This window comes from Lissotriton helveticus, chromosome 6, assembly GCF_964261635.1.
Source record: "Lissotriton helveticus chromosome 6, aLisHel1.1, whole genome shotgun sequence".
NCBI lineage: Eukaryota > Metazoa > Chordata > Amphibia > Caudata > Salamandridae > Lissotriton > Lissotriton helveticus.
Genome location: NC_136067.1, coordinates 1,105,005,674 through 1,105,031,279, shown reverse-complemented (window position 1 = coordinate 1,105,031,279; position 25,606 = coordinate 1,105,005,674). Strand labels below are relative to the sequence as shown.

General features: G+C 43.5%; 1 protein-coding gene across 1 annotated transcript in view; it reads right to left on the bottom strand.

The window, feature by feature from the left end:
• Positions 1–25,606, bottom strand: part of ACOXL (acyl-CoA oxidase like) — a 969,051-nt gene that overhangs the window by 542,684 nt on the left and 400,761 nt on the right. The window contains exon 5 of the mRNA XM_078648763.1: positions 6,020–6,118. Within this exon, the coding sequence (XP_078504889.1) occupies positions 6,020–6,118 (99 nt within the window). The remainder of the gene's footprint in view (positions 1–6,019; positions 6,119–25,606) is intronic.

Below are 25,606 nucleotides of genomic sequence, written 5' to 3'. Positions count from 1 at the left end.
TGTGGGCACTCAGCGGCCACAGCTCTCTCTCGGCTGCGGCGGCCCACGGGACAAATCATGACGGTGCAGGTTCCGACGGATCTCAGCGGCGGCAGCTCTCCCTCAGCTGCACACGGATCTTGCGGAAAGTTGGAGGGTCTTAGTTGCAGCAGCCCGCACAGGTTCAGCAAAGAAAGGTTCAAAGGTTCAGCATCAGGCGGGCGCTCAGCGGCGGCAGTTCTCTCTGAGCTGCAGCGGCCCGCACAGGTTCAGCAAAAGTTTAGAAGATCCCAGCTCAGATTCGGGTGGGCTCTCAGCGGCGGCGGCTCTCGTCTTAGCAGCAGCATCCCGCACAGGTTTAGCAAAAGTTCAGAAGGTGCCCAGTACGCAGCCCTTACAGTAGAACTAGAGGCTCTGGATTACTCGACGGTGGCCTCTCCTGCAAGCAGAACTCCTCGCACGGGAATTCAGACGGCTGACTGGGTGAAGTTTAATGTCCCTGAGACTTCGGCAGGAGGCTCCCTCGATTTGGGCCCTCGGGTAGTTTCTTCGGCAAGATGGGTCAAAGTTCCAAAGTCCTTTCCTCTGTTCACTCAGACAGAGTTTTGTCTTGACATCCAGAAGGAACACACTTGGCCAAAATTCCAGCACAGCATTTTATACCTAAAAAGTCTTTGTTCTCTAAGGTTGCAAATCACTGACTCCAGTCAGTTCCAGTTTGGTGGGGTCAGGGAGCACTTGGTTTATGAGGTGACATCCTGCCCTTTCAGAATGAGGGGGTCTGCTATCAGACACCCAGAGGGAGGTGGAGCCATCATTCACCTTGCCTAGCACGACCCTGCTTGGATCAAATTGTCACCCCTGCCCACGCTTGGAATACTGATCTCTCTCTCCAGCCAGGTCTGACCCAGCTGGCCCTTGCTGCTCCAAACCTAGACGGCCAAAACACATACTCACAACAGCCCACAGTAAAGCTTTAAACAAGAAATGACGGCGTTTTCAGGAAAGGCATTTCACAACATAAAATACCTAGACGGTCCTTACTAAAAGGTGGCCCTCCCTGGCCTGAGCATAAACATATCAAACTCGTAGTTCCTATCGGGTTCCTAGGCCCGGATAGGGTGATAGAAAGTAATCCTTAACAAAACAGGCTATACCAATGTAAGCATTAGAGTTATCCATATTCACACAGTCATTTATATACAAGGAGCATTCGCGCTGTGGCACTGATTAGCAGTGGCACGGCGCCCAGAACATCTACATCCAGCCAACCTACAAGACAGGAAGAGTCGCAGGGGAAGGGAGACCTACGCCAATGATGCCAGGTCTAACAGGTGCCATACCATCGACGGGATCAGGCGGCGCATTCTGCGTTTACCACCGCATCTAGGGGAGTTGGAATCATGATCAGGAAAAACCTCCCGGTGGCGATCGAACATACTTGGACTGATAAACAGGGTAGATAGACTGCAGTATCGTGGAGATGGGAAGGTAGTACACTCACAATAGTGTTAGTATATGTCTCATCAGGCCTCCACACGTTAGCCTTCAAGGATTTGGGAGATCCATTGTTTTCCCTACCCGAGGGAAGGCTCCTAATAGGAGGAGATTTTATCTCGATCGTATTGGGACAACTAGACCGATGTCACCCGAAGGAAATGCCACCCTCACGGACGCACCTCAGTGACTTTATTGGAGCTATGGGGATGGCGGATACATGGCGTATTCGCCATCCCACTGAGACACAGTTTACATACCACTCTGGAGCGCACAATAGTCTTTCAAGGTTAGATTATATAATTGTACCAGCAAATCAGCTGGGACAGATCAGGGAAGTGCGTCACCTGGCAAGGAGTATCTCCGACCATTCCCCGATATGGGCCCTAGTAGAGCTGGGGGAACCACAAGCGGGAACAGTTGCTCCAATAAACCCAAAATACCTAAAGAGCCCTTCGGTAAAAAGAAAAATAACAGAAGAGATTGAACTCTATTTCCGGAAAAATCAGGGCTCGGTGGATTCCGCCCTGACGCTTTGGGAAGCCTTTAAAACAGTAGTGAGGGACCACGCAGTCTCCCTCATTGCAAGGACTCGGAAAGAGAAAAATGCAGACATCATCAGGCTAGAGACTGAAATCCTGCAATTAGAGGAGAAGGTGCAGGGAGAAGATGCAGAAGAGACCAAACATATGTTAGGTTTAAAAAAAAAGAATAGGGCACAACATAGGGCCAAGCTCTGCAGGATATACGATGCCGGGGATAAAGCAGGGTAATTACTTGCATGGCTTGATAGACGAGAACAGGCAAACAGACAGGTTACAGAATTAAGGGACGAATCATGAGGACAGTTGAGAGACTCTCAGGCAATAGCAGACGGGTTTGAAAACCACTTTAGGCAAATTTATAAATACCACACAGCCTCCTCAGAAGAGGAATCAGAGTCCTTCTTGTCAGACATGCCACTCCCTACCCTCTCAGTAGAGGACCTCTTGGCATTGGACGGTGAACTCACAAATGTAGACGTCAAACAGGCTATGAGGGACTTGCAGTCCGGAAACGCGATGGGACCCAATGGTCTACCCATTGAACTGTACAAACTAGGTCCCAGTAAAATAGCACCATACCCCATAGAAATGTATTTAGAAAGTCAAAAGCAAGGGGAACGTCCTTCTGGTCAAAGACTAGCTACCATAGTCATCCACAAGAATGGTAAATCCCAAAATGAGTGCTCCTCGTATAAGCCTATATCGTTGCTCAATGCCGAGGTAAAGATCTTAGCAAAGTTATTGGCCACGCGTCTGACAAAGGTGATCTCGATATTGGTTCACCCAAATCAGTCAGGTTTTATGCCGGCAAGGAAAACCTCACTTTTCAGATGCGTGCACGGGGTAATGGGAAGAATAGACACACTACTGGAGGATGCTGTGGTAATGTCCCTAGACGCCACTATGGCCTTTGATACAATGGAATGGCCATACCAGTTTGCAGTCCTCAGAAAAATGAGATTCAGTCCTAACTTCATGAGCTGGATTAAGCTCCTCTACAAGGGTCCGCTGGCGCAGGTAGCGGTTAATGATAGAAAATCCCGGATATTTGCCCTGGAAAGGGGAACCAGGCAGGGCTGTCCGCTATCCATGTTGCTCTTCGCACTAACGTTGGAACCGTTGGCACTGTGGATCCAAAATGACCCAATCATAAGGGGACTAAAGTGGTAGGGGGGATGGGAGGGCCATGTTTCCATATACACAGACGATATACTGCTATATCTGTCACCGGCAGCTTCCATAAATAGAGTACTCAATATTTTGACAAACTTTGGGAAATATGCTGGATACACTATAAAGTGTACTAAGTCAGTTATATATGTATTGAAGGGAGAGTTCCTACCTCTACCCAAGGGATATGTGGTAACAGAAAAGCACAAGGGATTCAAATACCTCAGCATATACGTTACTAAGGACCCAGCATTACATTATGAGCGCAACCTTTTGCCCCCATTGCCGCAGCTGAGGAGTGATGTGAGACATTGGAAGTCCCTTCCACTGTCACTAGTGGGTTGTGCCGCATTATTCAAAATGATGTCCCTACCACGTTTTTTATACTTTCTACAGAATTCACCTTGCCCAGTTTGTACTGACTATTTCAAAGCCATTGAAAGCAAACAAAGGGAGCTGCTATGGGTGGGGAAACCGCCCCGTTTAGCAACCGAAAAATTGATAAGGGGGTGGTATGATGGCAGCATAGAACTCCCAGAGGTAAGCAGATATTACCGGGCAGCTCATCTAGCAGCCATTAATCAGCACACATATAAAATGGATAGGTGGCTTCTGCCTGGTGGGAATTATGCCAGAGCACTCTACACAAAACCTGCCAAACTGCAATTAACAGGCCCAACTGGGCATTCAGTCCTGGTGTGGCACACGGTCAATAAAAGCATGGGATGGGCAGGGAAAATAATGCAAGCTACCCCCTGTGGGACAGAGAGAGATTTGAAACTATGAGAAACCCCAAGGGCTTCGATCGTTGGGACATGATAGGAATCTGCCGGGTTGGGGAATTGTGGAAAAGGGGAGCTGTGATCCCCTTGGCGCAGTTACAAGAAAAATTCGAACTGGCAAATACAGAGAGCTTTAGGTACTTACAAATAAGGCATGCCCTGCAGGCCGTTATGCCCGATCCCCTCCTGCAACTATGTGAAAATTTGGAAAAGGACATTGTAGACTTGGAGAACGATGACTGGCAGGAAGCCTTGGCTTCCCCCAGAGAAACGCAATCTCCTCAAGACTCATGCTTGTGCAACTCAAAGTACTATACTTAGAAGAATATACTTATCAGGCCCAGCACTTGTGAAAATGGGCACCAGAGAAGACTCCGAGTGTGGGAGAAGGTGTGGCCAGGAGTGTACATTCATCCATACCATCTGGGAATGTGTGCACTTTAGAAGATATTAAATAGGAGTGATTGAATATATGGAAGGAGGGCTCGGAACAAAGATAGACCCCAAGATTGGGTTATGCCTATTAAATATCTGGGAACCAACAGACCTAAATAGTAAAGAGAAAACCTGGGTAACGTTGGGAATGATTGATGGAATAGATATATGGGTTGGTGTATGTTAATGGAAAAGACAATATGTAAATCAAGGGGTTGTCCCAAAAAGTGGTCACACGTATGGGGAAAATGGAATGCTTACAGAGGAAATATTTGTGCACCCCTGCTGGTAACTCAACTACCCACCTCAATCATAGAGTGAGCAACACAGGATAGGAACAGTAACACTATAAGGAAGGAGCTAGAAAAAGATGTGATAAATCATGGCTTACTGTGATGGCATTGAAGCTGTATGATGATATACAACAATGATTGTAAAATGTAATCGTCATCATCAATAAAAATATTTATAAAAAAAAATATATATATATATATATATTTGGATGAATTTAATCAGTAAGACTAGAGCTATATTCTGACTCAACGGCTAGAGAAAGATGAAACCATAATGAAGTTTTCAAATATTAGTAATGTGTAATTCCTAGGAAAACAGGATGCTCATAGCTATCTGTCCGGGGAGGTGAGGGGAGCAGGTTTACTACCTTTTTTTACATGGGTTTCTTATAGTGAGAACTATAAGGTAATACAATCGTTTTATATTTGTGAAAATGTTTATAAAATGCATTTTCAAACAAAAGAAGATCAATTTGCCCCAAGCCACAGGACTTAATGGAGAAGCCAATGCCAGAAGGCATCCCTTCTGGGTGCAGATCCTATGCTCCAAAAACGTTCAATGATTTCTAACAGCAAGGTCTGTGTAACTAGATGTGAGGGGGTTATCCCCTCAAGAATAAAGGGTAGGGGCACCAATAAAGGGTAACCCCAATCTCAGGGAATACCAATGCGTCTGCTTCAGTAGCACTATACTTGCAATTTGAGGGGACCTTCAGGATCAAGGGACCCATAAATTGTGCCAAAATTAGAAATGTGCAGAGATCCACAGGACAAAGAGAAATATGGAGGGAATTACTTTTGTTTGGCCATTTTGTCCTTACAACTGCATTTCATAGGACAACATGTGGTGAAATAAGGTAAGTGGATTAGGTCCTTGAAAGGCCCTAGTTGTAAACCTGCTTCCTGGATCTTTTTAGACTTATTTTTCCTTTGTGTGAGACACACAGCGGGCTCACCTACTTTCTTCTTAGGAGTGAACGACTTGTTTGAGTAGAGGTAATCCTGACAGCCTTCAGAAACTAACAGACACTTCTATTTTAGATGCAATAAATCCAAGGGGGAAATATGTGTCCCTAGTCATGTGTTTAGCCCTACACCAATGACAGAAAGTCAGTACCAAGCTGTGCTATTTATGCATTTTCACCCAGTCAATTGCAGATATAATGTGACTTGGTAGTATTGACAACATTTTAATGAGAATTTTATACACCAGCCAAATACATTGAACTGATTTGCCTTACATTAAACATATTAAATGTTCAGAGTGTCAGATGTACCCTTCAATGTTATACCTCAGAACCAGTGGTTCAGTGTTTACCTGTGCAGCAGGATCAAACGTTGCTTTCGTCAGAATCCCTCTCACGTTGCTTCCATGTCCCCGTTCAGTCATTGCAAACATCCCTGTAAATTTCTGTTCCTACAACAAATAATAAAATAATTTGCATTTCAATATAATCTGAAAATGTCAATATTTTCCATTTTAAGACGTAAAACAACCACTCGCTTGAAGATGCATTAGCATACTTTATCGGACGCATAAGAAGATAAGAGAGCATTGAAGAATTCAAAGGGTTAAAGCCAATTTCTGTTCCTACAACAAATAATAAAATAATTGGCATTTTAACATAATCTGAAAATGTCAATATTTTCCAGTTTAAGACGTAAAACAACCACTCGCTTGAAGATGCATTAGCATACTTTATCGGACGCATAAGAAGATAAGAGAGCATTGAAGAATTCAAAGGGTTAAAGCCAAGACGAAAGTAACGGCCTTGACGGGTTTCAAACTCTTTGCGCCTTACATAGCACATGCACCTATCGCTCCGTGTAACAGTTTTGTCCTGGTTTCGAGACCCATCACCTTCCGAAGTTCTGATTCTGCAGATATTGACTGAAACTTTAAAACATCAACTGGAAACACAACACAGGGACAAATCTGATTCAGAAGGTCAAAGGGAAAAAGTGGAAATTGCTCAAGGTGGACGTAATGTATTTGAAGCAATATCATTCATTATTTTGTACAATATTTATATTGTTGTGGGCACACACACAGGCATAATACATGGAGATTCGGTTTGTGTGGCCTCTACAAGATGATCCTGTCGGGTGAGTCAGCGTTTGGGACATCTCTAGAGTCATCCTTGAAGGCGACCTATTACGTTCATCATCAGTGACCCTGTTGCTCTAAGGTCATGATCTTTATATAAGTCTGAACTATTACTCTGAAACGGATCAGCATCTTGGCTTTGAGAACTGAATGAATACATTAGTCATGTAAAAACTATTACATATCTTAAAATACAAGAGTCACAGGATCCGCAGCAGAACAATTCTGCAAGGAGAAAGCTACGTGCGTCAAATCCACTAAATCAATGACAATGAGGAAGATGGATAAAAGTTAATTAAAAAATAAAGCCTTCAAGTCTGTTCTAAATAGATGGTTTGTAAACAATTTGGAGAGTATATCAACCCTCTTGTTGGTGAACTGGGTTAGGAGATGAAAAAACCACACACTATTGCAGGGCTCGAGGGATGTTTATAGACCAAGCCTAAGTATTATCCCCCACTGGAAGTTTAGGCTTGGTCTATAAACATCCCTCGAGCCCTGCAATAGTGTGTGGTTTTTTCATCTCAAGAGCAGCGTGCAGCTGCGGGCTTTAAGGTTTGATCACAATAAAAGTGATCATCTCCATTCTAGTAATAAGAATTGGTTTACATACTGACATAGGCCTATAGGTTTCTTTTGCCTTTTGTCCTGCCTACTGATTAGCTATAATGGCTGAACGTCACGGTTTAGCCTATGATGACTCGATGTACCACTCCATCTTAGATAATATGCCGAGCATTTTAGAAACACTTCCTACACCAACAGTTAATACGACTGATGACTGGACCAAAGTCCTAGCATTGAAAAAATCGCATTCTCGGACTCAGACCCATGGGATCATCATGGCAGAATACATGAGAGCAAGTTGCGCACCTCCCGGGCTCATAGTTACCAATGCTCCACGACTTTTTCTCAATGACAAACCATTCCTGAAGGATTGGTCGATGATAGCCTGGCGTTGCACCCGTGACTGGCTAATACTTATTATTAGTACAGCCAAACGGGTAGCAGACACAATCTTGGTCCAAATACAAGTTCTAGAGGGACAAATCAAGGCAACCGTCACCGCCAATTTTAAAAAATACAAAGAAGAATCAGATAAAACTAATAAAGAATTTGCTGATTCCATACTTCAGACTAAACTAGAGAAATTCAAGAAAGATTTGGCTAAGTTTAGTTTAGAAACTGTATATCCCTACACTAGTGATAACTACAAAGCCCCAGACTTTAATAAGCGAGGGAGAGCATATGGATCCAACTACTCAGGATCTAGCTTGGACACAGGAAGTGACTCTGAGGCCAATAACCAGCCACCTAATGCCGGAATCATTCGAGGTAGAGGAGGCAGATATCAAAACTATAGGGGTCAATACAATATGCCAGGTCAATCTTGGTGGCCACCGGGACCCTGGGGATATCCAGAAAATTTTCCGCCACCTATGGCTCCATTTCCCGGGTTTCAAAACTTTAATAATCAGCCTTTTTTAGCGCATGGCCCCAGACGGTCACGGGGCAAAAGAAGACCGACACAAGGACAACCTCAGGTCCAATGGGAGGATACTACAGGCCCCCACGCAGGAACTCGGAGCCAAACGAGAAGGAGTGCCCAAGAACAATGAATATACCTGAAAATAGTTTGGTAGTTAATTTAAGTAAAAGAACTCTATCAGACATTGAAGAAGTTGTGCTGAACAAGGGTCTGGGTTTTGTGACGACTGATGAGGGTGATCCATTTGTACTTCAAATTGAACTAGCCCAGTTTTTTCGCAAACTAAGGCTCCACTATTTCTTTAAGAACAAGAATACTGAGGAATCAGAACATGATAGAGATACCAACACAGGCTTGAGGATTAAATCAACTTTCTCACCTCCAGCACATGTCATGCCACCTCAGATACTCACGTTTGAACAGGCAGTTAAAAATGACATAGATCAAATACAATATTGTTCGAGATCTTGTTACAACAACCTGACCACTGCTGAGAGACAGGCACTAAAAACTTTGACCCGAGATGGGACTATAATTGTGAGGCCCGCTGATAAAGGGGGCTCCATTGTTGTCCAAGATATAGAAGCATACAGGACTGAGTGTCTCCGCCAGTTGAGCAATAACAATGCATATCGACCCTTGACTATTGATCCCACTCCTAGATTGATGAGTGAAATCCAAGTCCTGGTTGAAGAGGCCCTTGGAGAGGGTTGGATTACCCCTTTAGAGGCACAATTTCTGCAGGCTAAGCATCCCACTATGCCCTATTTTTACACCCTACCGAAGGTGCATAAACCCCAGAGACCACCACCGGGAAGGCCCATAATATCTGGCCGGGGTTCGCTTCTAGAACCTCTCTCTGCCTTTGCGGATTACTTCCTCAAACCCTTGGTACACACAATGCCTACGTTTCTCAAGGACACCACTGATGTCCTGAGAGTAATCCCTGACATAGTCTTTGATCGAGAGACTGACTATCTAGTCTCTCTCGATGTAGAATCCTTGTATACCTCCATTCCCCAGGATGCCACTCTGGACACCATCAGATCCATCCTGGAGGAATCGGAACTGGACTCCATCACCCCGGTGCCGTTCATTATGGCCCTGGCTACTATAGCCATGAAAGAAAATTTCTTTATGTACGAGGACCAGATATATCATCAAATCTCTGGGACCAGCATGGGCAGTATTTTTGCCCCTTCCCTAGCGAACCTATATGTTCATGAGTTCGAACAAACCATAGTACTGCATCCCACCAATCCTTTTTTTCCATCGATAATTTGGTGGAAAAGATACATAGATGACATCCTTATGGTTTGGAGAGGGACCAGTGAATCGGCCCTCTTGTTCCATCAATGGCTCAATAGTCAGAACAACTACCTCCGCTTTACCATAGAAATGAGTAAAGAGAGGCTTCCTTTCCTGGATCTCTCGATCTACAGTACCGAGAGTGGCTTAGAGAGTGAACTATACCGCAAGCCCATGGCAAGAAATTCCCTTCTCTTGTATGAAAGCCAACACCCTAAGTCTCTGAGGGATAATCTGCCCTTTGGACAGTTTCTTCGAGTTCGTCGAAACTGTTCTACTCCAGAAACTTTCAAACGCCATGCAGGTGACCTATCTAAGCAGTTGACCGCAAGACACTACCCCAAAAAACTAGTCCAGCGTTCATATAAACGAGCAGCGAATAACCACCGTGCTGCATTACTTGAACCTCGCTCAGAGAAACCACCTTTGGATCGCCTGACATTAGTGAGTACATTCAACACTAAGTCCAATTATGTTCAGAAAGTGATTAAGAAACATTGGCGAATTCTGAACAGTGGCAAAGAGAAAATTGATTTTCCGCTCTTTGCCTTTAAACGCTCCAGAAACTTAAGGGACCATCTGGTACACACTCGCCCTAGAACTACACCAAGGAGAGAGATAGGCACCTTATGGGACCTACCTCCTGTGGTGGGTCACCATCCTTGCGGAGGGTTTTCTGTCTGCCCTTTGACTACTAAAATCACAAGTGTGGACATTGGTACTGACCGGCCTTGGGAACTGCGGCAGTTCTCCAACTGCAATAGTACCAACCTGATCTACCTTATAACTTGCACGTGCAATGAACGCTATGTGGGTATGACCACGAGAAAGGTGCGCGTGAGGATGCAAGAGCACAGAAGCACTTTTCGGTGTAAAAAAGATATTTCGAAACTCACCAAGCACTTCATAACACACAATCATGCAGAAACAGACTTTAAGTGGCATTTCCTGGAAAAAACGTTTATTCCATCACATGTGAGTGATGTGTCTAGGTTTCTGTTCTTGTGTGAACAAAAGTGGGTTTTCAAATTGGGTACAGACAGACGAGGATTGAACGATGATATACCCTGGCTCAATCTGTCTTAAATATACATGAAGGTAGCCGAGAGTTGTGTGACCTCCATTTGAGAAGCCCATTGCTGGCTAAATAATGGTGGTGACTACATCCCCTATATATATGACTGGAAGAAGAACAATATGGGGAGTCACTTATATTATGCCGCATATGTGCCATAGAGTTCTTTAGTGATCAACCTTAAATCAGCGGGTGTGGACACTATGGGGGGTCTTACAGGTGAATGCATTATATCGTCGCTCGTGGGTGGGGTTTGACTAATAAATCATACACGAGTTATGCCTATCACTTTGTAATCTCACTCTCGTTTTTGCCTCCAGTAAATGCTTTTATTTTGGCACTGCATATATTTTGAGATGCGATCTAAACATTCTGAGAAGGCATGCAGGGTAATATCTTTATGGATGCATCCCCTTAGGAACTACCGATTGATTGAATATCGCGTCATTTGGTAGTCCTCTCTCCAGCCTGTGATTTCGCCTCAGAAGGCGGAAGCTTCATTAATAAACTACACTAGCCCGAGGCGTGACATCATTTTGTAGTCCCACACGTAGTATCCTCGCGATACCACGTGTGGAAGTCCTGTAACAAACCGTAGGCAGTCTGTGACACATACCAGCCTTCCGCGGTTACTAATTTATCGCTGACATAAGCGTTTGATGAGAGATAAGGTGACGGACAATCCCAGCCTACCGGCACAGCCCCCCTCCCCTGGTGGTTCCGATTGGTTGTGTTGTGTATACCGGAATAGTGAAATGGGAGGAACGAAGGCTTCTCGGTGCCTCCCCCTGACTCAGTCACATTCAGAGACAACGACGGACAGGTAGGAACACAGCTCCGCCGTTCTTAACCTAACAGCATTGTATCTAGGCTGTTTTTCAGTTTGCCTATCGTCGGTTGACTTCTGACTTAGTGACAATAATGTCAACATTGATTCAGTCTGTAGCTAGTGGTGGAATGGATAGTAGGTGTAGTGGGAACCGGTTGGCAGATGTTAGATAACTCCAAGGAGAGAAGACTTTGTGACTCCGTATTGTGTACATTGCCAGAGTAGATCAACGCTTGATCCCTCTGTCCTTTGTATTTACGCAGTCGGTTTCTGTTCTTGTAGAGCGGGGTCTCACATATCCTGAGCCAGGTCCAGGAAGAGGTGAGGTCCACTCCCCGGACACCCTGGGTGAGTAACGAAGTTGTATATATTTGAGAAACGATGTATCTCTTTTAACAGACCATGAAAGCTGATTGTGATTCACTTGTACGTTTGTCCCCAACATATAGTACTAAGTTAACCAGGTGCCGAAGAGAGGAGTTCATACAGTTGAAGGAACATTATATCCTTTACTGGTTTTCACTTGTGTGTTTTTTTGTATAGTTTTTTCACACTTTACTCACTCATAAGCAGTAGCATATATATAGAACAGAGACCCTGACGAAAGCCTGGGAACTATCCCATTGTGGCTGAAACATGTTGGTCTCTTCGCAGCTATTTGTGTGGACTGCGATGACGATGTTATACTGTTCTTGTTTTTAAAGGGGAAGGGGCTAACGTCTATTAAAACTGGTTTTTGTTAAGTTCCCTATCCTGTTTTAATCACCACTTATTCGTTTTTGCACTGCACTTCCCATCATATCAACATCATGTGGTAGTACCAAGTGATTGTGGGTCGCTACCCCGAACTGGCTATCAGGGTATGCTGGTCTCAATGATCAAGAGACACAATACCCGATAAGGATTACCAAATGAGAATATTGATTCATACAAGACTTTTGATGGGAATCCTGAACTAGGGGTGACTTACGCTTACTTGTGCTTCACATTTTGGTGATATGGTTTGTTAGATCTACTGTGCTTGTCCCCATGTACAATAGACATGGATACAAAAGTATAGAATCACTATCGGAGTTCTAAATTAGACCCCTAAGTTGGTTGTTTATTAGTTTGAACTGGGTTAGGAGGCAGCTGAGTGATAAGTGTAATGAATAATGGTAAACGGAGTTCATTTAGAGAAAGGAGGTTCATCGGTGGCCATATTACATATGGGGTGCACTGTCCCACTCTGCGCCATTGGGTACTCTTGACGAGGGGCGCCGGGTACAGACCAGAACAAAGCATCATTCAGAGTACCGCTGGGAACTTGCAGCTGCTCCCTGAATAGCATACTAGTGAAATGCATTGACAATCCTGCCAGGCAACATCAAGAGAAGAAGACAGTGATTTTAAGGGACTACTCTGATTTTCTTTAAACCGGTTTTAATTTTTTCAATCTAAGCAGAGCACCCAAGCATGAGCTACACAACAATCATGGTATCCTGAGGCATGTGGTAATCAGGTCAAACGGTATAAGGGTAAACAACACATACTGAATTACCAATGTCGTTACTGATGCACGGCCAACACAAAAAGAACACAATACAATGCTAGGAGCCAACACCAGGCATCCTATGAGATGAATATTCTTAATGGATGAGTTGGATGTGGTGGGTATGTAACAAGAGAGTATATTGAAGGAGTGCTTTAAACATAAAAAGATGTGTAAACCTCTCCCCCAATCAACTACCCATCAGTTAGTCATACTGAGGAGGAAGGGCGGGTGTCATTTCTCGATGGGTGGGGGGTGCATTAATTGAGGAGTTTATTCCCTGCTCAGTGTGTTCTTGTTTAATCACTCTGAATCGGGGGCCCGGTGTTTGAATGTAATGTTCCAGTAGGAACTATACTTCATCTATTGTGCTGGTGGCCTCAAAGGTGGACATCTAAGATTTCCCTGTATAAACCCCGTTTTTCCTGCTAAAACCGACTAAACCTTTGATTGTGGTCTAACTCTTCACCTCTCTACTCCAGTGGAGATGTTGGGGATCACAAAGTCATGGCAATAGAACTTTTGGCAAAAAGCAATGGCAAGTCAAGAAATGTGTTACTTGCTGCATTTTACTTGGGGTGTCGGACAAAAAAAAACAAGAAACAGTGTCCTGGACAATGAAGATCTGTCCTTCCCAGGGCTGTGTCCAGGGAAGACATGGCTTGGCAGTTCGGGCTGGACTGTTCCCATGAGGCACAGGGTCAGACTGATTTGCATATAGCCATGTCTGAACTGGGGTGGCAGAGTGGGCTAAAGAACGGTGATGGATTAAACCCAGATCTTTTGACTGGGTGTGAGTGTTTGATTGATTCAGATGCTCCGTCCATCACCACCCCCTTTTGTACCGCTCCAATACAGCAGTGACATCCCTCTATTACCTATTTACTACATACCAGTCCCAAACCAAATGGAAAAGGACTGCATCTATATGGGCACATCTGGGGCAGGAAAACATTATCTTGCATGTATGTTACTAAGTCGTTTGGGGTGAGGCTGGTCCTAAGTGTTAAGTTAAATTACATGTATTTGAGGCAGGTACTTCTGGAGACTTTGCAGACACATTTAAGCACTTTCCTCTTTTTCAAATCGTCAAGACTCGGCCCAGGTCTATTCTTGACTTATCAAGTTGATTGTCATCATGAATTGTAAGACCTTGTATTGTATGAGCACGTAGCTTGCCTCCTACACTTATCTATGTACATAGTTCCTGGAGTCTGTGGTTCTGTGTTGCCCATGCCCCAATTCGAAAGCAGGGTTTTGAACTGGGAACCATATGATATGAATTGTCCAGGAGGAACGCCTCCGTTCTCCATTAAATATTGTAATGATTTAATATTCTCTAAGGCGTAGTAAAGCCCACTCTCTACACCCCTGCCTTGTCCTGACCAGTTATGATGAATTCATGGGATTTTGGTAAACCCACCAATGCAAGGGATGGAGCAAATGCTGGGCTCGGGTAGGCTAACACCAGGCTTCTCCAGCACTTCAGAGCTACTTGGAGCAGTCTATTTCCATTTCTGGGTGTGAATCCCTTGCCCAGAAGAAGTTTCATCAAGATCCCCCTACCTGATATCGATCCACTGGGCATACCAGTGTCATATTAATGGGCACCTTCAAAATCTGGTGTCTATTCTCCCTCCATTATAAACAGTTACATTTTTTCTAGCGGAACCTATAGCCTGCTAGATCCCCAGATCAAGGAGACCAGAAGGGTGTTGAGATCTCTAAAGACCACTGGAGGGATCCATATAAGAAGGGAAGTAACGAAGTACGGGAGGAACGCCATCTTAGACAGTGTTATGATGCCCATTACTGAGATGACCACTGTATTCCATAAATCTACACATCCTCTCAGTAACTACAAGGTCCTTCCCGAATTCCCGCCAACAACTCGTCCTCAGAATGATACACATGAACTCTGATGTAGCTGAAGGAACTTGTTCCCTGGCCATAACTATGTTTACCTGGTCAACAGGACCATCACTCACTAACCACTGAAGTGGAAAGGCACACGTCTTTCCACAGTTCATGAGAAGCCCTGAAAGGCAACCAAAATCCCAAAGGTACTTGGTCACCGGTCGTAGATCATTATGCCAATTCAGCACAAACAGTAGTAGGTCACCTGTGTACAGGGAAATGACATGTAGGCTCCCCACCAAGGCTATCCATCTCTCCCAAAATTCCTTTCTCATTTTGCTGAAAAAAGGCTCCACTGTGAGGGTGAATAACATGAGAGACAATAGCATTCCTGTATCATATCCCGAAATACCTCCAAGGATGGAGAACAGCTTTGTCCGTTTACACTCTAGCAGTAAGTTTGGTATATAACAAGGAGAGCCAGTGAAGTATCTCACTGCCAAAACCCATGCAGCGGAGCACTGCAAACATCCATCACCAGCCTAACGTGTTGAAAGCCTTCGCCAGGTCTATCGACATAACCATCGCTGACGTACCTGTGGGCCTTCCAATAGCATATGAAAACAAGCATTTACAATGCAATAGGTCTTGCATTAATTAAGTTTGAGCTATTGGCATTGCTAAATATTTCAACACCAATTGCAACAAAAGTCTAAATTGTAGGCCAAAAAAATGTGTATTTATTTTTGTAGCAATGGTGGCATGCTGTGCTTTAAATGAATATGTTTAAAAGTAAAGTGTGCCATACTGTAATTGCTACAATAGTTAATTGTGGATGCATTAACAATTGATGTGTGCACTGATGGCTGGTGGTGTGTGTGCCTGTAATAAATGAGCCACTCTTGTGATTTTGGCACCCTATGATGACTCTCACCACCACCATTTTAATTGATTTTTAGTGTGTTCCTTAATGTAGGATGGTCCTGCATTTGCCTGCTTCTCTTCTGTTCTGTAATCTTGCTGTCTTTCAGTGGGAGCTGTTACGGAGTGGGTCAGTTTTACCAAGAGCAGAGCGTCTGGGATGTGTATTTGAAGGTGTGCAGGAATGTGTGTGCATTGGTGAGAATTAGGAGTTCTTACTATTGGCTTTGACCATTCTGTTTTCTGACTTTACCTTGCTTTATGGCAGTGCTGACTATTGCCTTTGACATGCTCTCATGTCATCTTGCTTTTCAATTCCATCTTGCTTTGGGCCTTTCTGTCCTGCACGAAGCTGCAGAGCTGAAGAGGGAATGCTTTGCTTTCCTCCTGTTTTTCTGACTAGAGAAAACCGGTTCAGACTCCTTCTCAAAGTCATAGCAAAGGCCTGAACAACCGATGCTGTGTCCTTGGCACGGAGTGGTACGGAATCTGATGGGAAAAGGAGGCGAGGCTTGCTAGAAGCTTCGACCAACGTTTCCACTTGTATTAAAAGGGGGAGCCTCCACTGGTCTGGTGGAAGTGGAAGTTTGGGAGTTTGGATTCCGAGTGAGGGCAGACGTGTCGATCTCAGATTGAACCCTGATTGCGGAGCTCTGATCCCCGGCTGTGTAAAGACTTCCCCCCCCCGGCCAGAAGTGGGCAGTGTATGTATCAGGTGATGTATTGAGGTTTGTGATTATTGCCATTGTGATGTGAACCAGTGGCTGTGATCGTTTGAGGTGTTTTCTTTGTGGTGTGGGAGGTGCACATCCAGAGTGATCCTCTACTCTGTATATATATCTTTCTGATCTCTTGCAGGACGTCCAGTGTATCTCATCTTATATCAGTTATTGCTTGTTTATTAATCAGTATTATAGTTTGCTCAGTTATTGATTCATGCCTTTAGATCATAAGTTTGCTACATGTATTTGAATCTAATGCATTTGGTATCTGAGACAGCCTTTGTTTAGAGAGAATTATGTAATAAACCCCAAGCCTTATTCTAAAAGTGATAGTCTTCGCATTTTGTTGAATAAAACTCCTTTTCAAAAGGTGCTGTTTGTTTTGTGTTGCAGTCTTGCTGTGCCAGGGGTGGTAAGACATGCTTAAAAGTGTATATTATTCAAAGGTGTAATGATATATTTGCCTCCCAGGTGGGAGTGCAGTGATTGTGTGTGGCTTATTGGTGAGAAGCCACATTCAAAACAGTGCGTGTAGAAATTGTGCATTGATGCTGTTTGATTGTGGTTGTGTGTGTGTGGTTGTGTGTGTGTGTGTATGGTTGTGTGTGTGGTTGTGCGTGTGGATGTGGTTGTGGATGTGTGTGTGTGGTTGTGTATGGTTGTGTGTGTCGTGTGTGTGGTTGTGTTTGGTTGTGAGTGTGGTTGTGTGTGTGTGTGTGTGGTTGTGTGTGTGTGTGTGTGTGTGGTTGTATGTGTGTGTGGTTGTGTGTGTGGTTGTGTGTGTGTGGTTGTGGGTGTGTGTGGTTGTTGGTGTGTGTGTGGTATGGGTGTGCTTGTGGTTGTGTGTGTGCTTGTGGTTGTGTGTGTGCTTGTGGTTGTGTGTGCGCTTATGGTTGTGTGTGGTTGTGTGTGTGTGGTTGTGGGTGTGTGGTTGTGTGTGTGTGTGTGGGGTTGTGTGTGTGTGGTTGTGGGTGTGTGCTTGTGTGTGTGATTGCGTGTGTGCTTCTGGTTGTGTGTGTGCTTGTGGTTGTGTGTGTGCTTGTGGTTGTGTGTGTGTGGTTGTGTGTGTGTGGTTGTGTGTGTGCTTGTGGTTGCGTGTGTGGTTGTGTGTGGTTGTGCATGTGGTTGTGTGTATTTATGTGTGTGTGGTTTTGTGTGTGTGGTTGACTCTCGCTGCGCAAACACTGCTGCGCAGTGTATCGCGCTAGCCGCGAGACCTAAAAACACACTACATTAAAATAACACGCTCATCAGATAGAAGTGTGAAGACAGAAAAGCGGGTCACACTTGTAAGAATAGTCTAAAATCATATATAACAAAAGGGATTAATCCAAGTATATTTCAATCTCATAGCAGCTTTTAATAAATATAGACGACGTTACAAATCATATGTTCATCAGATAAAAGCTGTAAAAAAACAAAAGAGCAGGTCGAACTTGTGAGAAATTCAGAGGTTTCAACAAAGGAATAATAAACATTCACCAAAGACAGCAATTCTATCTTTGCAGAGTTCTAAGCAAAAATGTGTGTATTCTTGCCCAGAGATACTTATTTTATCAACGTCTGAAGAAAGAAATCGAGTTTAGTCTCTTTATAATCGCTATGGCTCACAGGTTGTGCATAGCTCTCATCCGCAGGCACATTTACTCGCTGAGCAATTTTTCCATATTATGCCATGTGCACCTCACACACTCATACCTCACTCACATCACTCTAGCAGGGATCAGTGTGATTGTAAAAAAAAAAAAAAAAAAAACACGCCCGCGAGTGGTGCGCACACGCCACTGCGAAACATATGTTTTCAATTATCGCGCCCGTGTCTGGGCACGATAATTGAAAACATATGGGCTTTGGTGTGCGTAACATGGGCGGAGCTACGTGACCGCCTATGGTCTATTGCGTGTTCTTTTACAAAATAACACGCACTACAAGCCCAATCAAAATGGACCAAAGGAAATGAACACGCACGAGCGTGTGGAATTTCCTGGTCCATTTTGAAAACCCAGACAAAAGGACTCTTGCTGCGCAGCACTGCTGCACAGTGCAACGCAGGGCGCGAGCCATAAAATGGTGGAGATTTAGGGAGGCTTTGAGTTTTAGTATTAAAAAAATCTTCTAGAGTGGGCAGGGTTAGTCTGTGTTTAGCATAGGGAAAGGTCCATATGATGCTGGAGTTTGAAAGGGTTTAACCCCTTCGATGCTGATGACGGCCCCCAGCCGTCATGTATCACGGGGCTCGTGTGCTGATGACGGCTGGGGGCCGTAATGATCCCGCCCACTTCGAAAAACGCCGCACAGGCGCAGAATCGCGGACGCGCCCAAGGGGTTAAGCAAGGAGACCACGAGTGCCTCCCTGGTGGGTTCTGAGAGGGTACCTAAATAAAGAACCAGTCATGGTCCCAATGTCTTGCATACATGTTATAGAATTCTACAGAAGACTATCTGGCCCAGTGGCCTACCTGTAGCCATATCATGTATAAGGGATCCTTGATGACTTCCCAAATGGGAAGCTTTTTTTATATTTTTCACTGCACCTGTACATTTAATGAACTTGGGCTGCTTTAAAAACAAACAAAAAAAGTTTTGAATGCAAATGCAAGGATGGGGTTCTGACGTTGCTTGCTGGTCACGTCCCTCCATTTGCCGCCATTCACAGGGGGTCTCAAATTGCAGCCTGTCTAATTAATATTAATTAGGCAGGTCATAGTGTAATCCCCTGCAAATGTGCCATACAACCTACAGGCAGAAGTTGCATGGTAAAGTTTGCGAACGGGTAGTAGAACATAAAGCTCAAAGTGATACACTAATAAGAAAATGTCTGCAACTCACCTATGGTAATTATGTGCGTGTCTGACTCTCTACACTCCTTGGTCCCTGATTCTCGCCTCCTCCTCAACCCCTTCCCCGCCTCTCATTCTGCGTCTCCCCTTTTCTTCACTCCCCTCAATCAATCAATCAATCAATCATAACATTTATATAGCGCACTACTCACCCGGAGGGTCTCAAGGCCCCTCTCCCTCTGAACTTCAACACCCCCACCCCCTATTGATCTCCATCGCCCCTAAACACCCAGCACATTCTATTACCCTATTTGCATTTAATGCACATTGTTTTACTTTATTGTAATTGTTTACCTATCTTGTAAAGCGCTCTGATACCCCCGGGTCCAGTAGCGCTATATAAAACCTTGGAAATAAAATAGTTCTAATCAAGCAGTGGACACACAAATGTTTTTGGGCTTCTGTATAGCAAAAATATGTTTGCAAGGTTGAGTAAAAACCAAAAGGGGTCACATGGTCAGGAGTAGCAAGGGAATGCTCACTTCCCCACATATCGGGAGGTTTGCACTGGAGATGCCCATGCTATAGCGTCGGTGAATACCTTTCTCGCTACATAAAAGCCACAAACATTGACTCAATCGAGGGAACGGGTGGACTGGTGATGCAATAACAGTTTGGGTGCAAGTGTACACGCTCAGGCCTCAGTCACTACAGCTGTCTCACAGGTTACCCCGCAGATGTCACTGTTGTGACAGCCTTGGACTCTAAAGTTACTTTTACTGCACTTACATGGCCGAATAAACATAACGTGGATCAATTAAAATAATTGTCGAGGGTCACACGTGCCAGCAAGGAACAGTGATCTCATAAAGCAAAGCGCAAACTCTGCGCTGCTGTCCGCGCTGCAGAGCCTCTGGGCAGTGGGATGAATGTTCTGCATTCAGAGTTCATTTCGATTGTTTGATTACGCGTTTTGTTTTGATTTATGAAGCAGATGTCGCCACCATTCCCTTCAGTACAAACTGTCGCACTCATAGCCTCTCGTTAATATTTCCTCTGTCTCTTCGTCTTCCTTGGCTTCTCACTGTTTGCATCTCTCTCACTGACTGTCGTTAATCCCAAAGGTGTTCGGAAGGGGGTGCGGGTCTTTACACAAAATGTCCTCCTAAATACGTCTCCCGCCTTTTCTACCCCCTCTTTTCTTTCTCCCCTCTTTTCTTTCTCTCTTTTCTTCCCCACTCTTTTCTTTCTCCCCTTGTTGCTCTTTCCCCCTCTTTTCTTCCTCCCCTCTTTTCTTCCCCGCCTTTCCTTTCTCCCATTGTTGTTCTTTCTCCCCTTTCTTACCTTTCCCATCTTCTCTTCCTTCCCTCTTTTCTTTCTTCCCTCTCTTTTCTTTCTTCCTTCTTTTTTCTTTCTCTTTTCGCCCCTCTCTTTTCTTCCTCCCCACTTTTCCCCCTCTCTTTCCTCCCCCCTCTCTTTCCTTCCCCCCTCTCTTTCGTTCCCCCTCTCTTTTCTTTCCCCCTCTCTTTTCTTTCCCCGTCACTTTCCTTTCCTGAGGAAATGCAATGCAGCGGCTGGAAGTGCTGTATAAAACATACATTTGTTTTCTGCAGTTGTGTATGGAACTGGCTAAGAGCGGTATTTATTATTAGGGAGTTCACTCTTTGCTATGGTGATTCTTGCACGCCTATCTATATGGCAGTAATAACCCCCGTTGCTCGTCCTCCCCAATCCCGGAGAGCTCATATTTCAGTATTACATCTTCACTTTGAGTTAAGAAGGTGAAAGCTCACTTGGTTAATGTACCTAAAGTCAGAATTTCGTTGTTATCACTAGGAATGTTCATAACACCTTGGTTACATAAAAAACAAGCATTGGCATAGCCAATAGGTCTCACCTTTGGGACCTTATAAGTGTTTAGTTATCCAGCACAATATCCTTGGTACAACAACATCAAGTTTTGCATGGCTAAACACTTATAAGGTCCAAAGGCGAGACCTATTGGCTAATCCAATGCGTGTTTCCTATGTCTTGGGGATTTTAAAGGTTTGTGGATTACCATGGACGGAACATAGAAAATAAACAAAATTAGCATAATAGTTTTGGGTTTTTTCGGAAAAATAGAATAAAGTTCTTGATTTTCCAAGAACCCATATTTTCAGCTTTCAGGAACAAGGCGAGATGTTAAAACAAAAAAAAACAACCGCACTTTTTACCATTGTTTTTGCATTTTTTTAACCAGTGGTTAATTTCTCCTATTTCCTCTGGATTCATGGACACAGTTATGAAATCCATGGGTAAGGTATTTTTGAAAAATAGGCAACACTCCAATTTCAACAAAAGACAACAATAAGTGAAATAAAAAAAATAAAGAAAATAAGTAGGAAAAAAAGCAGTTGATAGCAATGTTTACATCTGTAATTTTTTTTGTGAGGGCGATTTGCAAAAGTAACGTACCGTTACATCTGTCAGACCCTTCTGGTTGCAGGAATATACAGTGTTTGTTGGTGGCCCAAAAACACGCAATACCATTAGCCAACAACTGAGCTGCAAATTACACTTATTTTTCATTGTGTACTGACCATGCAGCAAATCAGTTGGCAAAATCTACCATAGTGGAAATAGGTATGAAGTAAACCTGCATATTTCTTAAATGTGCATAAGACACTGCATTTAGGAATGATGGATATTTGCACATTTCTGAATCTAGGATTACCCACACTATCATGTGATTCAGAGGGGCCTTATCAAAAATTCTTCTTTCTCGCACACTAACTAACATTTGGAAGCCAAAAATGGGGAGCTAGCAGATCGGCAATAATATATTTTCTCCTATTACGCGTTTCAACACTTCTGATAAAAACGGTAGCCCATTTGTTTGGCTGGGTCTAGTACCCGCAAAACAAATTGCCTCAAAATGCAGCATGGAGACATCATATTTATGAAAATATAAAGTGCGATCAGAGAACTGATGGCATCCCTTGGGGCACACTGTTGGGCGATTCTTGCCTTCACCATTCAAAAAACATGATTGTGTTCATGATCAATAAAACGTGTTTATTCCATGGTATTCAGTCTGGATAATGTTAATTCACATATTCGTGGCAATGATATGTTCCACTCTTTTTACATATTACTCCACATATTGCTCCAATGCATTTCGGACAATAGTCCTTCGTCGTGGAGCACCGATGGTGGTAGGTTGGATACACGTCGGTTAGAAAACCACAATCTTGACATCATATTTATGGCATTAAATACTACCCATTTGACAATCTATGTAGCTGTAGAATTTGGACCCGGAGCTAAATCACCACTATCGGAAACCTACCAAACCTAGACATTTCTGATAACTAGACACACAATACCAGTCAAATCTCACACTTTGACTAAAATCCAGCTTTCTCCTCACATTTCTGTAAATGAAGATATTGGAATCTGTGGGGATCCACAAAATGTCTACCATCCTGCGTTCCCACACTTCTCCAGCTAAAAGTGGTTCTCGTTTGTGTGGATGGTCCTAGTGTCGCTACTGGAAAGGCTCCAAAATGCGTGAACAATGACCGCTTATTGGTGATGTTGGTACCTGTTGAATTTGAGACCAGGATCAGCTGCCTCCTAAGAGAACTTCTAAACCCAGACATTTCTGAAAACTACACATACAGGGGAGACCAAAGTGATATGAATTGTATGACTGCCACTAACTTACCTTACTCGCAATGCAATGCAAACATCAAAGTTTGGCTAAAATTGTACATTTTCTAGCTCACATCTCTGTGGGGATCTAAAAAATTCCTATAACACAGCGTTTCCATTCTGATAAAAATGGTACCCCATTTGTGAGTCTGAGCCTAGCAACTACAACAGGAACAGATCAGCCTATTTACTTGTGGTAGAGAATAGCAATATAATGTAACCTTTCTTCCCTTCAGCACCGATTTCATTCACGAGTGGCAGTATAAGATACAGATATTGATGAACAGGGGCAATGAAAGAGGGGCCTGGCAGGCTGGAATTCAACCTTAGCATGCTTATGTCAAGTTGGTTGCACCAAAGGATTTAGGGTCACTTCACATTACACTTTTTGGGAAAGATGTAGTACTTCTCCCATACCAACTCACCTCACTGAGACTTTTGAGTCAATGTCTAATTCTACATACAAATCCTTTCCGGCTATTTTCAAATCCTTCCACAATGCTGAATTGAATATTGATCTATGTATCTTATTCTTAAATCAACTGACAATTCTGAGGCAACCATAAGCTCTTTCAATTCAATTCAAAGATAGCTTTATTCGATTTTTGAAGATAAAAAAACCATAAAAGCACATTTAAATACAATTTGTAAAAACATTTCCATACATTTAGTACGTTATACATGAGGTTAAAATTTGTATAATTAATAAGAACCAGTTATAAAATCTTTCCAGAAAATAATATATAAAAAATAGTTGATAGGAAGTATTCAGTCCATCGACGCTCTACATTTTACTGCATACTTCAGAAACTTAGCTACTGCTGTCACAGTGACTTCATCTTTTAACATATATAATTTAATCAAGGCTGGTCTGCATTGCCTAAGGCCCCATAATTTTAGCAGCGGAATCAAATACCTCTTTCTTCCCCATTCGTAATATTTACAGAATAAAATGCAATGGATATTTGATTGATTTGAGGTATCGTCACATGGGCAATTAATCAATTTGGCAGACCAATCATTTACAGTGGGGAATGTTATCAGTCTGAAGAAGCAGTCAGTCCTCATCCTTGTTAATAATAATCTTGTATAGGCGGAGTATAATGGTGATAGGTATAGTTGAATACCTGCTCCGCACAACAGGAGGTGTTGATGGGAAATAGTTGGCTTGTTTCCCTCTAAATAAGAGCGCCTATCTTCCAACAAACCTAGGCAACATTGTTTGAGGGCCTTTTTCGTAATTAAAAAACATGAAGTAGGATATTCAAACAGTTCAGCGTGGCCTATAGAGTTTAGAAATTTACTAACATAAGAAAGCCACGGTATATTTCTTGTGGTGGCTAGACCCATACAGTCTCTAATAACATCCTTGCTAAAGTCTGTTTCACTAGAGGTCCATATCTTATGCCAAAGCAATATTGGACTTATCTTAATTACGTCAGTGATATGGACCCGAGCAAGTTCGTTGTGGCAGATGGTAGTAGAGATAGATCTAGGTACTGCTAATAAGTATCTCAAAAAAGCATTCTCACTAATTTGGATCTCTCGACAGTCCGCCATGCCCCAGATTCCTGCGCCATAGGTCGCAGTAGAAACGCATTTCGCTGCGTAGATATTGAGCAGGATCTGGACCGGCTTACCGCCCAATTTTTTAGCAAATTTCTTCAAAGCGCCTATTTCGCGACAAAAGGCCAAATTGCGTGCGTTGATGGCTGTGTTCCATGATCCCCAACTATTAAAAACAATACCCAAATAGGTAAAGGTCTTTGTCAAGCTTATCTTTGATTGATTTAAAAAAGTATTGCAGACTACTTTATTTTTTAACGTGGAACACATGGTAAAGGTTTTTCCCACATTTATGCTAAGTCCTCTAGAACCCATAAATGAGGAAAAGCCAGTCAGTGCTTTCTGCAGACCTAGTTGTGTTCTTGACATTATGACAGCATCGTCTGCATAAAGTAATATTGGTACTGCCATGCAATTAATTTTGGGGTAATCTACTTCCAATTTAGCCAGATAATCTGCCACTCCATTTATGTATAAATTAAAAAGAAACGGGGCAAGGATGCAGCCCTGGCGGACACCTTTTTTTATAGGGAATTTCTTAGTGCATTTTCCGTTTTTTCCATATCGGACCATTGCCCCCGCCCCTCGATATAATTCCTTTATGAATTCAAGTATGTTTAAATCAATTCCTAGCTCTATAAGGGTGCTCCAAAGTACGCTGTGGTTGAGGCAATTGAATGCTGAACTTAAGTCAACAAAAGTCATGTATAGATTGCTCTTTTTTACCACAGCGTACTTAGTTGTAATCAAGGCCAGGTTGAGACATAAGCTCTTAACTCACCATAAGCACCGATACCTCTAACCCTGTCATGAGAGGGCACTAGCAAAGAGTAATGTGAAGTGACCCTAAATCCTTTGAGGGGGCGTGGACTAAGGTGACGTGTGCAAACACGCCCTGTGGCGCATTTTAAGTTGGGGAATTAATTCCCCTTCAATCCTGAGGGCCCCTGGGGGCCAACTAGCCCGCCAGGTACCTCAAATAAGCGCCACAGGCCTCCGTTGCAGAGTGGTGGTCCAGGCCATG